Source organism: Ornithorhynchus anatinus, chromosome X5 (genome assembly GCF_004115215.2).
Source record: "Ornithorhynchus anatinus isolate Pmale09 chromosome X5, mOrnAna1.pri.v4, whole genome shotgun sequence".
Lineage (NCBI taxonomy): Eukaryota > Metazoa > Chordata > Mammalia > Monotremata > Ornithorhynchidae > Ornithorhynchus > Ornithorhynchus anatinus.
Window position 1 is genome coordinate 67,549,355 of NC_041753.1, and position 17,974 is coordinate 67,567,328.

The 17,974-nt window shown below is 49.8% G+C and overlaps 1 protein-coding gene and 1 long non-coding RNA gene across 8 annotated transcripts in view; both read left to right on the forward strand.

The window, feature by feature from the left end:
* Positions 1 to 803: 803 nt before the first annotated feature.
* On the forward strand, positions 804 to 2,219 carry LOC114807978. The gene is made up of 3 exons (XR_003755976.1): positions 804 to 863; positions 1,158 to 1,362; positions 1,893 to 2,219. It is a non-coding gene; the product is annotated as an uncharacterized LOC114807978 (long non-coding RNA).
* Positions 2,220 to 2,224: 5 nt separating this feature from the next.
* NTRK2 (neurotrophic receptor tyrosine kinase 2) overlaps positions 2,225 to 17,974 on the forward strand; it is a 356,778-nt gene continuing 341,028 nt past the window's right edge. For 3 of the 7 annotated variants that reach the window (XM_029055016.2, XM_029055015.2, XM_029055017.2), the window contains exon 1: positions 2,228 to 2,495. In XM_029055016.2, coding sequence (XP_028910849.1) covers positions 2,263 to 2,495 — 233 coding nt within the window. In that variant the 5' untranslated portion in view covers positions 2,228 to 2,262. Of the gene's footprint in view, positions 2,496 to 17,974 lie in introns of all 7 variants that reach the window. The other 4 variants (XM_029055018.2, XM_029055019.2, XM_029055020.2 and 1 more) reach the window with 3 other exon arrangements.

The following is a 17,974-nucleotide window of genomic DNA, read 5'->3' on the forward strand; positions in this document are numbered from 1 at the left end:
CCCCCCCCCCCACGCACCCCCCACCCCCTCCAAGAAGAACCACACATGCAAAGACAAATTCCCAGACAAGGCATGGTCGTGTCACTCATTCATCAGCACCTGCGCTCTTCAGACCATTCCGTTTTTATTACGCGAGTCCAAAGGAACCCGTTTCTCTCGGCAGAATCACGTCCCTCCCCGCGCTCTCGTTTCCTCCTCTGGGGAGACCGCGCGCGGAGATTTCGGTGTGCGAGGGCACCAGGCGACGCGCGTGAAAAGCCCCTTAAGTTACCGGCCCTGGACCTCAGAGTTGTTTCCAGGCTAAATCCCGCCCGTGCCGGTTCCCCGTCCTCTAAAACAAGACTCTCTCGCGGCCCGGGCATCGAAGCGTCCCAAGTTGCTGCAGAGGCTGCAGGAAGCCAGCGAGCTGCGTTCCCCTCCCGGGATGGGCCGTCACCCGTCTCGCCTCCCGCCCCCAACCCCCCCGTCCTCCGCCTCCCCTCCCTCCCCTCCGAAACGAGTCGGGTAGAGGAAAAAAGTGCCCCCGCGGGGCCGGGAGAGGTCTCGATGGCTAAAGCCCCAAGGGAGCCCAGAGAGACTGACCGAGGGGCCGCAGACTAGGCGAGCCCGCCGGCGGTCCCGCCACGGGGCGGTGATGCTCCGTTTCCGATGCAGATCACGTTTGCATGTTTTAGACGAGCGCTCTCTCCGTCTCCGTTTGAAGCGGCGGGCGAGGGGTGTATGTGTGTGTGTGTGCGCGCGTATGTGCGTGTGCGTGTTTGGGGGGGAGGGGGAGGGGGTTACTATTATAAAAGGGAAGAGTCGCTGCCGCCGAAAAGGGGTGGCGATAAGGGGACTCGGTAGCTGCGGGAGAGTCTGTCACGGTATCTCTCTCTCCGTGCATGCACACAGACGCGCCCAGACCCCGGCATACGCATGCATACACACACACACACACCTATACACAACTGTGTGCGCGCGTGTGTGAGGGCTCGCATGCGATCCCCGCTCGGCGCCTATTGGTATCCGGCCCCGGGCAGATCCTCCCCTACCCCACCTCCCCCGGGCTCCCCTCCCCCTCGGGTTGCTTTTGTCTTCAGGGTGTTGTGTTGTGTGGCATGTTTGTGTGCGTGTCTCTGTGTGTGATTTTTTGGGATTATTATCATTATTTATTTCAGACTAATTTTCTGGAGTTTCTGCCCCTGCTCTGCGTCAGCCGTCACGTCACTTTGCCAGCAGGAGCAAGAGCAGGAGCCGAAGCCGGAGCGGCGTTGGCTGGCACTGGGCTGGAGCGGGAGGCGCCCTCGCTCGGCCGCGGGAGCCTCCGGCCGGGCTGAGCGGGACCGGGGCCGCGGGAGCCGCCGCCGCGGGAGCCGCCTGCGGGTGAGGAGCGGAGCGGGGCCGCTGCTTGCAGCCTCCGCCGGGCCGCGCTGCCCCCGCCCCGCCCCGCCCCGCCCCGCCCCGCCCGGTCCCGAGAGCCCCAGGTAGAGCGGCCGGCCGCTCGGCCGGCCGGCCGGCCGGAGCCACCCGCCCCGGGGTCGCGCGGGGCTCCTCGCCCGGGATGGGGCAGCGCCATCGGCGGGAAGCCGGCGCTCCGCCCCGCCGTCGCCTCCGCCCGCGGTTCTGGAACTCGGCTCTGCCCAGCCGGGACTGCCCGGAGGGAGCCCCCGCCTCCGCCGCCCCCGGGGGTCCCCCTCCTCCCCCCCCCAGCCCGTGTCCCCCCTTCCCTCCCGCCGTCCCCGGGCAGGGGGAGGGGTGCCCCGCGCCGCGCCCACGAGTCCGCGTCCGTGGTCCTTCGCCCTCGGGACGGGTCGGTCGGAGGGGCGAGCGGGGCGAGCGGGGCGGCCCACCGACCGTCTCTCATCTCATCTCATCTCATCTCATCCCATCCCGCTCTGTTTCCCTCCCCGCAGCCCCCCAGGTGCAGCGAGCGCATCGTCCCGGTCGGCTCGTCCCGCGGGTCCAGCTCCTCCGGCCGCCGCCTCCCCGTGCCCGGAGCGCCCCGACCCCGCCGCCGCCCCCCGGGCCCAGCTTGGTCCCGCCATGCGGCGGCGGCGCCCCCCGCAGTGAGCGGGCAGGCGATGTCCCGGCCCCTCCCGCCGCTCTGAGCAGTGCCCTCCCTCGCCGGTGCCCTCGCCCTCGCCCTCGCCCGCGCCCTCGGGGCGCCCCGTCGCGCCGGACAGGGAAACCGGGGCCGAGCCGAGCCGAGCCGAGCAGGCGGCGCCGAGGGGCCGGGGGGGGGGGGGGCTTGCGGATCCCGGCTGCCTTCTACCGTGGCCCGGGATGCTGCCGTGGAGGAGGAGGAGGAGGTGGTGCCGTGGCCCCGAGCCCGGCATGGCGCGGCTCTGGGGCTTTTGCGGGCTGCTCGTCCTGGGCTTGTGGAGGGGCGTCCGGGCCTGCCCCGCGCCCTGCATCTGCAGCGCCACCCGGATCGCCTGCGGCGACGCCTCCCCGGGCTTGGTGGCGTTCCCCAGGCTGGAGCCCAGCACCGCCGACCTGGAGAACATCACCGAAATGTGAGTTCCCCGCGCCGCTCCCTCCCCTTTCCCGCGCGGCCGCTCTCCCGGCCTGTCCCAGCTTCTCCCAGCCTCTCCCGGCCTGTCCCAGCCGCTCCCAGCCTGTCCCTCCTCTCCCCTTCTCCTCTTTGCCTTGCCCCCGTTCCCCCCGTTCCCCCCGTTGCCCCAGCCCGTCTCCGCTTTTCATGCCTTTCTCTTCTCCCCTCCTTCCCCCTTCCCTCCAGTTCTTTCCTTCCTTAAACTCCTTTCCCTTCTTTAATCTCTTCCGCCCCGTCCTTTCCCCTCTCTGCCTCCCCTCTTGCCTCCGTCCCGTCTCCTTTCCTCTCCCCCTTTCCTCCCTTTTTCTTTATTTTCTCTCCTCTCTCCTCCTTCCCTTCAGCCCCTTCCTTTTTCATACTCTTTCCCCCTTTCTCCTTAATCTCGTTTCCCCTTCCCTTCTGCCCCTTCTTTCCTTTCCCCCTCTGCCTCGTTCCCGTCCCCCATCCCTGTCCCCCATCCCTTTCCTCCTGTTCACTCTTTTCCCTTGACCTCTCTCTCCCTGTCCCCTCCGGTCCTTTGCTCCCTTATACTCGTCTCTCCCCACTCCCCATCCCCCTTCCCCTCTTTACCTTCCTTCCTTCTTCCCTGTCTCTCTCCTCTTTTCCCGTCCCCATCCCTTTCCTCCTTTTCCGTGTCCTCTCCTCTCCCTTCTCTCCAGTCCCTTTCTCCCCTGCGCTCCGTTCCCTTCTTCACTCCCGTCTCCCCTTTCCCCTTCTCGCCTTTACCTCTCTCCCCCTTCCCCTCTTTGCCTTTCTTCCTTCTCCCCGTTCCCATCCCCCTTTCCTGGCTCCGTCCCTTCCCTCCTTTTCACTCCTTTACCTTGTCCTCTGTTTCCCCTTCCCTCCAGTCCTTCTCTCCCTCCCTTGCACTCCGTTTCCCACTTCTCTCTTCTCCCCTGTCCCCTTTCCCTTGTTTCCTCCGCCCTTTCCTCATCCTTTTCTCTCCTTACACTCGTCTCTTCTCCCCTTTCCCTCCAGCCCCTTCCTTCCTTCCTTCCTTCCTTCCTTCCTTCCTTCCTTCCTTCCTTCCTTCCTTCCTTCCTTCCTTCCTTCCTTCCTTCCTTCCTTCCTTCCTTCCTTCCTTCCTTCCTTCCTTCCTTCCTTCCTTCCTTCCTTCCTTCCTTCCTTCCTTCCTTCCTTCCTTCCTTCCTTCCTTCCTTCCCATTCCCCTCGTTCCCCTTCCCACTCGCTCCTCTCCCTCAACCGTCCTGGCCTGTCTCCCCCCGCCCCAACCCCTCCGGGTGGTCAGGTAACCCACCGTGACTGAAACATAGCTAAAGCCGACAGTGGGAGAAGCATCTGAAGCAGCAGATTATGGACAGGGAAGGAGACCCACTTGTCAATCACCTGTCGACCCCTCTAGTCAGTAACAGATATTCAGAGACAGAGCGATGTGATTTTTTTTTTCCAACCGTAGAGGATATAATCACAGCTGCATTTTCTACTCTGAGGGTTCCTTCAATGTGTTAAGTATTTCATATGCAGTGTGTGTATTGGATATTCATGGATCTATGTAAATGAATTGGGTAAGGGACATCTTTAGGATGCCTTCTCTAAGATAGTGTGTTTGTGTGTGTCTGGTGTGTGTGTGTGTGTGTGTGTGTGTGATGGGTAAGGAGAAGTTAGGGTCATTCTTTAGAGAAATTCTTTAGAGAAGTTAATGGTGATTCTTTAGAGAAATCTTCCCCCTTTACGATTGATTCTCTGAAACCTGACAATGGAGGTTAAAATCCCCCCCGCCCCACCCCACCCCCCCTTCATATCCTTCTTGGGATTTAGAAGGTAACCAATTTTTCTTTTCATTTCCATATATCAGAAAATGCCTAGGAGATTGAGTCTAGAGATGATTTTGAAAATGATCTGTAAGACGAGAAGTTCTGCGCGTTGAAATGCACTCGCTCAAAAGGAAAATGTGATAGTTGGAAGCTTAAAAGCCTGGTCTGATTTAATTTAGGCTTGACTTCCTAGAGATATAATTTCGAAACCATTTAGATTATAAATCTTAATTGCCCATTGTACAATTTCCTGGGAATAGGTTGGATGATAAAGCAGGGTAGTACCGAGGTGGGGGTGGGGGAATTACAAGATCATTGTACCGGTAGAAAATTCCAGCTTTTGGGATTTGGAAAGAGCAGGAAAATTGCAGGTTCCAACTTCTTGTTTTATGTTGCCGTATCGCGACTCTATTGATCTCTCTGTCGCGTCCTCACCTTTGTTCTGATGCGTTTGTGGGGGGTTCTTCCTTGTTGGATTAATCGCTGAAACCTAGGTTTATTCGGTCCCGTAAGAAAGTGACCAGGGGATGCTTATTCTTGTCTTTCCCTTGTAAAGGGAGATAGCGTATCCCAAGAGAGGGGTTGGAGAAGAGGTCTTCTAGGTGGCAGTGTGTTTGCATATAGTATTTCACCTGCTCTGCTTCTCTGAGACTAATTGACCGAGAGTTCTGACCCTGGACGTGAATACAATGTCCTTCCAATTTTCATTTTCCTTGCCCTGCCGCTGATTATCATACCACTGTGACACCCTGCTAAGTCTCAGGAGGAAAGTGAATTCGAGCCAAACTCTGCTCAGATGAGTTTTTTTCGGTTTGGGGCTGTCAGATGGGAAAACGATGCCAATACCATCGGTTCTGAACCTGTTTGGCAGGTCCAGATTAACAACAGTCACAGCAGGTTCAGAGGAAGGAGATGGAAGATGCAGGGAAGGTGCCTTCTTTCTTCTAGTCTGTCTGGTTTTTGAAATATCTAGACTCGTTATTCAAAGACCGAGTCAAAACTTGGCTTCCTTTTTAGATTTCAGGAGGAAAAATTATGTAACCCAGTGCCACTTTAGATTATTTTGTCTCTTCCGTTCCTTTGTGCAGTTCATTGGCATTCATCCCCCCCTCCCCCCCCCCCCACCGCCCTCATGTTTTGGAGGTGAAAACTTTGGCAGAGGAGAGGTGTACAGGAATTCTTCATTCTAGTCAATTTTTCAGGGCTTAATTAAAAAACAAACAAACAGGCACAAACAAATCAAAGGTCCAGTCTCTGGCTGTCTTCAGTGCTTCCTGGTAAGAGATTCTCTCAGACAGTCGATTTTTATGGGGAGAGAGAAGCTCCCCAAGTGACTGCCCGTTTCAGCATTTTGCTGCATCTCTGAAGGAGCTTCTTGATTTCCCAAGTTGTTACTTGCCCCTTGTTGCCTTCCATTATTTTCTTCCCTTGGAATGTTGAAAACTCAGGGAAACACCAAGGAAGGGGCAGGAGGGATGAAAGCCTTGGAAGAGAGTCGTGAATGTGTGTGTGTGCGCGTGTGTGTGTGTGGTGGGCGGGGGGTGCGGGGAGGGGGGGGAACGTGCATGTGAGTGAGGGGCCTGGAAGTCTGGAGTCCTGACAGTTTTATTCTTGGTCCTGTCTGGTGTTTGGCATGACCTTGTCCCAGTCAGTCCACCTCTTCTGGCCTCAGGTCCTTCAACCAACAAACGAAGAGCACTTGTCTGGAGAGTGAGGAGGGGTAGCATTTCAAAGAGCCCATCTAGCTTTCAGAACTTGTTCTCAAGACACTGGAAATAATGCCTGGTGCCTGATTTTTCTCTTCGGTACTTTTGCACTCATGGGAGCCTTGCTCTGTTTTCGATCCTGCCGGATAACGGGACTGGTATATAAACCTCCGAAGGAGTGACATTTCATTGGCCCCTAGGGTTGGGGGTGGGGGGAGGGAAGGGTGAGAACCCTTGATCGCGCTTCCCCTTCCCCCCAGAAAACAATAGCTGAACTTGTTCAAAATTGTTTTCTTGGCGTCAACGTGTCATGATTGCATTAAAAACAAATTCAGGTGATTGGAACATGTCAAATTAATTACCATCATTTAAAAAACCCAATGCCTTTAGCATTTCCAAATGGAAAGCTAAACATTAAATATGCAACAAATGTGTCTTATTGCATTAGAAATAGGTAATAAAACCCTCTGAAATAAGCCCTGTAAAGGCATAGTTAAAAAAAAAAGATACAATCATTGCTTGTCTAATATACATTTAAAAAAATTAAGTGTAACAGTTCTTTGCCTCATTCTATGAACCTTTTATGCAAATATCCTTCCCATTTGGCAGTATCAACTTTCATACTATTTCCTAATTAACGCTGAACATTAATACCATACCACCCTTTGGGGAATGAAACAGAATCTAGGTTTTCTTGTAAGTCCGTGTCTCTCGTTTTTTTCAAATTTTCCTTATTCTAAATTGAACGCTGGCCCGTGTTCAAATCTTACAGAAAATTACCCACCACTCTTGGATGCTTATACCCCAACAGTGATGAATCTGCCTGTACCCTGGCCATTTCATAGTAGCAGTGATACATAGAAGCGGAATTCATAAGCGAATCCTGAATTCAGGAGTTCGTAGCCCTTCCTATTTGCAGTTGATTGTCGGCCTATTTCACAGTTCTAATGTCGTGCCATTAACATATTGATTTAGGACTATTTAACTCAACACTTTGCAATTATAATTAATTGTTTTTCAGGATGCAAAACTTGATAGGAAGAGTATTTGATTTTTATGGCTTAATCGGATATTTACTTTTCCGTTTTTCTAACTGGAGAGTCTAGAGATTTGGATGGTGGGTTACATACATTCAAGAACCACAAAGTGAATTTCTAGAGCCGCTACCCAAACCACTCTAGACTTGTTAATAAATAAGACACAGCCTAATTTCCATGATCAATTATTTAATGTGACTTATGAGTTTGTGTTGAAGACATCTGGCCTTGCCTATGTAGTCTTAACAAAACTCAAGCTCAGTGGGAACCTTTGGAGTCTTTCATTTCATCCTGCCAATCTCTGCTCTATATAGATTTTAATCCCCTTTGTGAAACAGTTGAAAAGACCCCTGACCCCTGGCCTCATCCCTTCCCCCCTCCAGGCCCCCCCCCCCCCCAAATTCCCATCGTTGACTCTCCAGGAAAATATGTGTGATTTTTCCCTGAAACCGATAGTTCCTCTTGGGAATTCAAGTCTATGAAGTAATGGCAGACCCTGGGCTATAGATTATTTCAAGCAAGTAATGGAATGTTGAGATAATGCAAAGAAGTGCCCCTCTAGAGGTTGAGGGGAGTGACCATTTCCATACTCTACAAACCTCTGTCTGAAGCAGATTCCCTCCATTGTAAACATTAGCCTGCAGTGTTTGACCTGAAAGTTCTGAGCTGAATGTTGAATGAATAGCTGCAAGTCTAGGGCTTGCTCTCTGGCATATGCTGAATTAGGTCTCTGATTCTATGCAAGTCAAAGAAGGGTTAAAAAAAGCTAGTTTTACTTTTAGGGAGGGAGCGGGGAGAGTTACTTTATACCTTGTGTGGCTTGGCAAGTGGCTCCTATTCTGGTGCATCCTTCAGCCACCTAGTCCAGGAAGGGTGCCCAGATTTCTTTTCTGCGCCAGTCAATTCTTGTGGCCACTGGCCAAGGGTTTGTTGTACAGACAACTTTTCCTTTTAGGCTATGTTTTGCTGCTTCCCCGCTCTCCTCTCCTCCTACCAGTATGAAGATCTTCAAACAGGATCAATCGATCCGACATACCACTACTCTCTCCCCCTTCGAAGCCTTATTGAAGGCACATCTCCTCCGAGAGGCCTTCCCTGACTAAGCCCTCCTTTCCTCTCCTCCCTCTCCCTTAGGCGTCACCCTGACTTGCTCCCTTCATTCATCCCCGCCCCTGCCCCCCAGCCCCACAGCACTTACGTACATATCTGTAATTTTGTTTATATTAATGCCTGTCTCCCCCTCTAGACTGTAAGCTCGTTTGGGGAAGGAAATGGGTCTGTTTATTGTTCTGTTGTCCTCTCCCAAGCTCTTAGTACAGTGATCACAGTAAGCACTCAATGCATACGATCGATCGATTGATTGAATGGCATTTATTAAGCGCTGACTGTGTGCAGAGCACTGAATTGAGCATTTGGGAGAGTACGCTATAACAGAGTTGGTAGACACGTTCCCTGGCCACATTGAGGATCGGGACTTGTGTACGTGTCGTGCTCAATCAACGACACTGATCGAGCACCTACTTTGTGCAGAGTGCTGTATTGGGTGCGGTTCCTGCCCTTGAGGAGCTTGCACTCTGGTAGGGGACACAAGCCAACGCAAACTGCCAGGTGAACAAAGGGGAGAGATTTGAATGAGGGAAAAACCCAAGGAATGAAATGAATCATAAACCAATAAACTCACGGGCGCGTCTTTTTCTAAGAACTAAAGGATCAGCACTCCTTTTCTTAAAATAACATAGACTTCTAGGAGGAAGGAGACCCGACTGACAGAGGATAATTAACCAGATTGAACATCAAAAAATTGACTGCAAATGATGATGTGTGCCGCTTCAGGAACTGTAACCTGGTCACTCATCCAGCCGACCTATGCTGATAGATCAATCAATGGTATTTATTGCGTGCTTACTGTGTGCAGAGCACTGTACTAAGCACATAGGAGAGTACAGTACAACAGAGTTGGTGATCACATTCCCTGAGAAAAGAAGCCCATTTTTCTGGTCCCTGTCATCCTCTACAAATCTTCGAGGCAGCTCTTTTTTTCCTCACATAATATCTACTTACTCATTTCGATTTCATTTTTTCTATTTATATAAAAAAACCTTCCCTCTGCAGAGCTCTAAATGGTGCACAGGGAACTTTTTAAAATTTTCTGCTCAGCCAGGAAAATAAGCAGCTGAATGGCTCTTTCATATACTGCTTTTTAAATGTTTTTTTAAATGCCCCAAAGTGGTGCAGGCTTGAGATTGACACATGTGGCCATTGCTGGATCATTTGCCTCTAAGTTTAATATCATGGGACCTTCTTGAAATTGGGTCTCTATTCCCATGTGAAGCCCAGTAAGCGTTCTTTCTCTCCAACTAGATTGTGAAGTGCTTGAGGGCAGGGAGCAGCATGGCCTAGTGGAAAGAGGTGGTCTTGGGAGTCTGGGTTCTAATCCCGGCTCTGCCAGTTGCCTGCTGTGTAACCTTGGCCAAGTCACTTCACTTCTCTGGGCCTCAGTTACCTCATCTGTAAAATGGGGATCGGGACTGTGAGCCCCACGTGGAACAAGGACTGTGTCCATCCCGATTTGCTTGTATCCACCCCAGTGCTTAGTACAGTGCCCTCCGTGTAGTAAACACTTAACAAAACCCACAATTATTATTCACTTCTCTGGGCCTCCACTTCCTCATTAGTGCAGTTGGGATTCAATCCCTGTTCTCCCTCCTCCTTAGACTGTGAGCCTCATGTAGGACAAGGACTGGATCCAACTTGAACTCATTCCTACCCTAGCTTTAGGAACAGTGGTCGACACATAGTAAGAGCTTAACAAATACCATTAAAATAATGAAGATATGAAGTTGGCGAAGTCCTCTGAGATCGTCTAAAGGATGGAGAAGGGCGGATGGGAATTTCTCTTTTTTCTGACAAAATGTAATTAAAGGCACAGTGCTGCCTGCTTTGATGTGGTGCGAATGTTACCAAAGGCTCAGTCAGAAGAGAAAAGGCGGGGGGGGGCAAATGGAAACGTCTGTTGTCTGCCAACGTCTGTTGGATTTTATCTAGCTAAAATTCAAATGGGGATGCTATTTTCCTGGGTTTTCTGTGGGGTCCAACGTATGGACATCTGTGCAGATGTATTTATTGAGCGCTTACTGTGTACAGAGCACTGTACTAAGCACTCAGGTGAGTACACTATAACAACGAGCAGGCCCATTCCCTGCCTACAATCAGCTTACAGGGGATAGATCCTGGTCCTGGGAGTCGGAAGGACTTAGGTTCTAATGCTGGCTCCGCCACTTGTCTGCTGTGTGACCCTCGGCAAGTCACTTCACTTTTCTGGGCCTCAGTTCCCTTATCTGTCAAATGGGAATTAAGACTGTGAGCCCCATGGGGGACATCAATCAATCAATCAATGGTATTTATTGAGTACTTACTATGTGCAGAGCACTGTGCTGAGCTCTTGGGAGACTACAACAGAATTAGCAGACACGTTCCCTGCCCATAATGGGACTGTGTCCAACCTGATTAGCTTGTATCTCCCCCAGCGCTTAGGGCAGTGCCTGGTAAATACTAATAATAATTATGGTATTGTTAAGTGCTTACTATGTGCCAGGCACTGTACTAAGCGCTGGGGTGGATACAAGCAAATCAGATTGGACACAGTCCCTGTCCCATGTGGGGCTCTCAGTCTCAATCTCCATTTTACAGATGAGGTAATAAGGCCCAGAGAAGTAAAGTGACTTGCCCGAGGTCACATAGCAGACAGGTGGCAGAGCCAGGATTAGAACCCATGACCTTCTGACTCCCAGGCCCATGCTCTATCCACTGCACCGTGCTCCTTCTAGTAAGTCCTTACCCAATACCATTAAAGAAAAGGGGGAGGGGGAAGTGTGATGCGTGCACATGTGTGTGTAGAATTTGAGGAGGATGAGAGAAAGGGGAGTATGGAGGAAGGTGGGGATGTCTATGTAGGTGGCAAGGGCTGGGCATGAGGTTGGGTCAGGGGAGCGGTTGGCGTAGAGGGGAGTGAGGGAGAAAGAAGGGGGTCTATGCCCTCATCCTCATCTCACCATGCTCAGGCAGAGTCCGCCAACTCGGCACATCAAAATATATCATAGGAACAGCTGTGTGATCAACACATTCACCATTGCAAGTCAGGTTCTCACTCTCACTCTGTCATTTTGCCTATGAATGTACTTTGGGGCTTGGTGTTGCAGCTTCTCAGAACAACCAGGCCAGAGTCTCTTCTTGGGTAACTCACTGGAAAATTCCCCTAGAGTTCAGTAGTGAGTGAGCTCAGGATGAACTGACCAACGCTGACACTGAGAAGCCTGAATTTCCTAGGAGGAAAATATTACCCTAATCAGGAATGATAACAAGGCTGTTCTTTTGAGGAGACCAAGACTCAGCCTTCCCTAGGTATCGTTCCTGGAAGATAGGTGGTCCTTTTCCTCTGACCCCCACACTCTTCTTCTTATCTCCTCACTTCTTTTGCCTTTAATGTGGTGGCCAGGGAGGGAATCTAGGTTTTTGGATGCTAGCAGCGTGTCCTATTGCTGCTTTACATATTTTGCACGACACATCGTGACACCTTTTGGGGAAGCAGCGTGGCTCAGTGGGAAGAGCCTGGGCTTCGGAGTCAGAGGTCATGGGTTCGACTCCCGTCTCTGCCACTTGTCAGCTGTGTGACTGTGGGCAAGTCACTTAACTTCTCTGTGCCTCAGTTACCTCATCTGTAAAATGGGGATTAACTGTGAGCCTCACGTGGGACAACCTGATTACCCTGTATCTACCCCAGCACTTAGAACAGTGCTCTGCACATAGTAAGCGCTTAACAAATACCAATATTATTATTATTATTACTTTTGTAATGCTACTAATAACTGTGGCATTAGTTCAGTGCTCACTATGTGCCAAGCACTGTACTAACACAGGGGTCATAATAATGATGGTATTTGTTAAGCGCTTACTATGTGCCAAGCACTGTTCTAAGCGCTGGGCACTGGTAGATACATAATAACCAGGTCCCACATGGGGTTCATAGTCTAAGCAGGAGGGAGAACAGGTATTGAATCCCCATTTTGCAGATGAGGAAACTGAGACACAGAGAAGTGAAGTGACTTGCCCAAGGTCACACAGCAGGCAAATGGCAGAGTAAGGACTAGAACCCAGGTCCTCTGACTCCCAGACCCCTGCTCTTTCCACTGGAGCACACCGCTTCTTGTATCACACCATTTATTTAGAAACACCTTTTCAACCACACCTGAATGGAGCGGTTAGCATCTCACCGTCAACTTCTGTCACTTTCAACTCTCAGGGATGGCAACGTGTTTTTTTCCACAGAGCTCAAAGCGCTTTACAAAGGCCCTCTAGTTTGTTCTCATGCATGTCCATAATCCTGTTGAAGAGAATGATTTGAGGTTGCCTTTGAATAAACACGTGTTGAAAAAGAGCATTCAGTATTGTGATAATTAGGAGATCAGAGAAATACCATTGATGGATGGATCGATCGAAAACCAAGCTGGTCTGAATTTTGAGCCCCCGTCCGTCCTCCTTAATTGGTTACAAAGTCTTGACCAGAAAGGAAGAATGGAAGCTACCAAAGGTTGTGGTTGTTGACTTGGAGGAATTCAGGGCTGGATCCCTTGGATTTTGAAACTGATCAGAAGCAGTCAGAAGTGGGGGATAAAGGCCAGCAGAAGGGGAGAAAAGAAAAAGTAATAGCGGGGTGTTTGGGGGCTCTTTTCCCAGTGCCTTTTCCGGAGAGAAGGGGGATGTTGGAATCAGAGTTCTCCCAACCTGTTACAAATGTGATTCTTTTGTGCCAGTTTTGGGATCTAGCCCGTATGTTGAGTTTTAGCTGTGGAGCTGACCACGTAGGCAGGATCCCGCATCCCGGGAGAAAAGTCCAACAGGCAGAGAGAGGGAAATGTGCGATTCCATCAATCCTGTTTTTCTTTTTCCTACCAAACAACGCTACTGTTGAACTTGTGGAGGGCACAGGTGGATGGCAAGAGATTTACGGAAGATGAATTGCTTCTTGAGCGGCAGTTTGCAATAAATAGACAGTGGTTAAATTGGTTTCCACAGTAAATGCAAGGTGTTCGAAGAAAATCTTTTTCATGCAAATGCCAAGGGGCACATACTGCTTCTTTCCTAACCTCTTCCTCCTCGCACATTTAGGTCATATTTTCATTTCAAGTGAGTGACTGGGGCAGTGTAGGGGGATTATCATGATTATTTTTGACACTTCTTTAACGCTTTCTCGGTACTAAGCATTGGAGAAAGGCACAGACACAGCTATCATGACACAGTCCCTGACCCACAGGGGGCTCATGGTCTAAAATTTAAGGAATAATAGTAATGGTGGTAGTTGTTAAGCGCTTACTACATGCCAAATGCTGGGGTAATAATAATAGTAATAATAACAATAATGGTATTTGTTAAGCCCTTACTGTGGACCAGGAACTCTACTAAGCACTGGGGTGGATACAAGCAAATTGTGTTGGACACAGTCCCTGTCCCACAAGGGCTCACGGTCCCAATCCCCATTTTACAGATAAGGGAACTGAGGCACCGAGAAGTGAAGTAACTTGTCCAAGGTTACACAGTAGACAAGTGGCGGAGCCGGGCTTAGAACCCACAACCTTCTGGCTCCCAGGCCCATGATGATGATGATGGTGATGGTATTTGTTAAGTGTGTGTGTGTCAAGCACTGGGGTAGATACAAGCTAATCAGCTAAAGTGCTGGGGTAGATACAAGCTAATCAGGTTGGACCCAGTCTCCGTCCCACATGGGGCTCACAGTCTTAATCCCCATTTTACAGAGGAGGTAGTTGAGGCCCAGAGAAGTGAAGTGACTCACCCACTTCCTACAGCAGACAAGTGGCAGAGCCACTATTAGAACCCACATCCTCTGACTCCCAGCCCCATGCTCTATCCACTAAGCCACATTGCTTAGATCATCAGGCTGGGACATAGTCCCTGGCCCACACAAGACTCACAGTCTGAGAGGGAGGGACAACAGGGATTTCATCGCCATTTTACAAATGAGGAAACTCAGGCCCTGAATAATAATAATAATAATAATGATGATGATTACAGAATTTGTTAAGTGCTTACTATGTGCCAAGCACTATTCTAAGCATTGGGGTAGATACAAGGTAATCAGGTTGTCCCACGTGGGGCTCACAGTCTTCATCCCCATTTGATAGATAAGGTAACTGAGGCACAGAGAAGTGAAGTGCCTTGCCCAAGGTCACACAGCAGACAAGTGGAGGATCCAGATTAGAACTCGGGTTCTGTGACTCCTAATCCCATGCTCTTTCCACTAAGCAGAATAGTGAAGAGACTTTCCCAAGGTCACAGAGTAAACAAGTGGTGGAACTTGGATTTGAACCCAGATCTCCGGACACCCAATCGTGTTCTCTTTCCACTGGTCCATGCTGCTTCTCTCCTGGGAAATTGACCATGGACCTCCTGAAATAATGGGGGAAATGCATCAAAATCCACAGGGCAACCACAGCCCTGGAAAGGCTGGCCAATACTGATGACGATGGCATTTAAGCGCTTACTATGTACCAGGCACTGTACTAAGTGCTGGGGTAGCTACAAGCAAATCAAGTTGGACACGGTGCCTGTTCCACGTGGGGCACACACAGCCTCAATCCCCATTTTACAGATGAGATAACTGAGGCCCAGAGAAGTGAAGGGACTTGCCCTGGGTCACACAGCAGACAAGTGGCGGAGCCGGGATGAGAACCCACGACCTTCTGACTCCTAGGCCCGTGCTCTCACCACTATGACAGGCTGCTTTGTCACAGCTCCGGCAGGGCCATCCGTGGTCCATCCGTTCCAGCCTTCTTGGTATTCTTAGAGTTGGGAGGATTCCCTCTTGCCTAGTCCAGTCCAGAAAGCAGAACTACATCCCGGGGTGGATGGGAAGGGGAGAGAGGCACTGCCCCAGGACCCTTTGGAAGGAGAATACCCAAGAGGCGGATGGACACACAGCTCCTACTGACTGAGCACCAAGCTTCCTTGGCATTTGACAGTGCCCATGTTCCATTATATGTGTATGAGAAGCCTTACCAGGAGCGGCACGGTGTAGTGGATAGACCGCGGGCCTGGGAGTCAGAAGGTCATGGGTTCTAATCCCGGCTCTGCCGCTTGCCTGCTGTGTGACCTTGGGCGAGTCGCTTCACTTCTCTGAGCCTCAGTTACCTCATCTGGAAAGTGGGGATTGAGACTGGCAGCCCCACCTGGGACAGGGACAGTGTCCATTCCGATTTGCTTGCGTCCACCCCAACACTCAGTACAGTGCCTGGCACAGTGCTTAACTTATACTATAATTATTATTATTATTATTATTAGTATATTATTCTAGTACTGTGATTGGGGTGTTCCATTACCCGGGCCGGGGAGACCCAGGCCGCTATTTGGAATTGGAATCCTCAGCTTCTGCACGTCTTCCCGTGCCAACAATGGAGGAGATTTTCCTTTGATGCTCTCAGGCTCCTCTCCTGCACCCCAAAATGCCTCCTCCCACCCCCAGTCCAAAACTTGCTAAGACTGGCTTCTCCCCTACCTTGACTCTGTCTTTTCGACCACCAGAGACGCTGGGAGTGGGAGTTCAGTGGATGTGCTTTGTAACCACCTGAACCCAAGTTCACTCCATTAGAGTATAAGCTCCTTGTGGTCAGGGACTGTGTCTTGTGCTTCTGCTGTATTTCCCAGTTGTACTCAGCAGTGCTCAAGAAATACAACTACAGTTACTGCGGCCTGGGAGTCAGAAGTCAGTCAGTTGTATTTATTGAGCGCTTATCGTGCGCTTGGAAGAGTACAATATAATAATTATAGTTATGGTATTTGTTAAGCATTTACTATGTGCCAAGCACTGTTCTAAGCGCTGAGGTAGATACAGGGTAATCAGGTTGTCCCAGGTGGGGCTCACAGTCTCAATCCCCATTTGACAGATGAAGTAACTGAGGCACAGAGAAGTTAAGTGACTTGCCCATGCTCTTTCTACTAAGCCACAGAATATAACAATGAACAAATTCCCTGCCCACAATGAGCTTACAGTCTAGAGGGTTCCAGCGTGGCTTAGTGGAAAGAGCACGGGCTTGAGAGTCAGAGGACGTGGGTTCTAATCCCGGCTCTGCCGCTTGTCTACTGTGTGACCTTGGGCAAGCCACTTCACTTCTCTGTGCCTCAGTTACCTCATCTGTCAAATGAGGAGAAGATTGTGAGCCCCATGTGGGACAACCTGATTGCCTTGTGTCTACCCCAGTGCTTAGAACAGTGCTCGGCACATAGTAAGCGCTTAACAAATACCATCATTATTATTATTATTGTTATTATTATTCCCTTGTGCCTCAGTTCCCTCATCTGTATAATGGTGATTAAGACTGTGAGCTTCATGTGGGACAGGGACTGTGTCCAACCCGATTTACCCATATTCATCCCAGCACTTAATACAGAGCCTGGCACAGAGTAAGCGCTAAATACCACAATTATTATTATTATTCCTACTACTGCTACTGAAGCTGTGTAGGCAAAAAATATCAGTGGCTTCAGAAGGCTTCAGAATTGTACTCAGCAGTGCTCAAGAAATACAACTACTGTTACTGTGGCCTGGGAGTCAGAAGTCATTTATAGATAAATGATAAATTTATAGATGAAAGGGCTAGAGATGAGTTATTGCAAGGCAAATTTAAGGTAGAGGGAGAAATTAGTGCTATTAAAGGCCTGAGAAGCGCTTTGATAGAACCATGGACAAAGGGTCCACAATGGGCTGTTAAAGAGAAAAGTGGGGGATGTTTTTTCATTCATTCAGTTGTATTTACTGAACCCTTACTGTATAACCAACACTGTACTAAGTGCTTGGGGGAGTACAGTATAACCATAGACACTTTCCCTGCCCACAACAAGCTTACAGTCTGGATTAGATGGTTCATCCTGAAACCATAACCCTGAGGTTGGTGGGTCAGGAGGGCAACTCATCATCCAGTTCTTCCAAACGTCCTTCGGTGCCACTGTCGGACACCAGATGCGTCATCGGTCCGATTTAAGTGTTTATGGATTCTCTAGATTTAAAGCTCGTTGTGGGCAGGGAACGTGTCTACCGACTCTTTTGTACTGTACTGTCCCAAGCGCTTAGTTTGGTGCTCTGCACACAGAAAATGCTCAATATTGATTGATTGATGGATGAATCCCCCTAAGGTCTTTGGAGCTCCCTGAGGTGAGAGGTTGAGTGGCTGCGGGCTGATCCCAAGAGAAAGATAGAGGGAACAGCAGAAGAGGCAAGAGTATCAAAGAAGGTGAGAAGCTCAAGGAGAAATAACGCTTCCCAGGGCCACCTGATCTTTGGCAAACACACAGGTCTAATGAGAGAGACTTGTGACCTTTCTATTGTGTAACAGCTAATAATGGATATCCCTTTGGATCAATTGCAAAATTTCCCCATGACTGAATTTATAGAGCTCCACTTAACAAGAGATTCTGATGCTAGATTTCTGTTGTGATTTATCCTTGTAGCAGTATGGGAAGAGACTATTCATTTTGCTCTGGGATTGGTGGCAGTATGGAGTGCAGCGAGATAGTGCCTGGGTCCCAGTTTAATAGATAGGCTGATACATATACCATTGTCTCATTATGACCAGAATGAATTCTGCTGATCCTAGAGATGTGTTTCCCAGTATTTCCTCTTGATCTATAATCATTTATCATCTTTGACATCAGAGTTGTTCTGCTGGAGAGGCTTACAATAACAATCATGAGGCAACCAGAGAGAAAAATCACAAAATAGGAATATTTTTAAACCTCAAAGGGAAAAAAGAACGCCCCTTGCAAGCGAAGGGTCCTTGATGAGAAAAGAAAAACAAAAACAAACCCACACTCAATGGTAAAGAAAATGTATTTGCATAGATTTAGATAATTTACTTT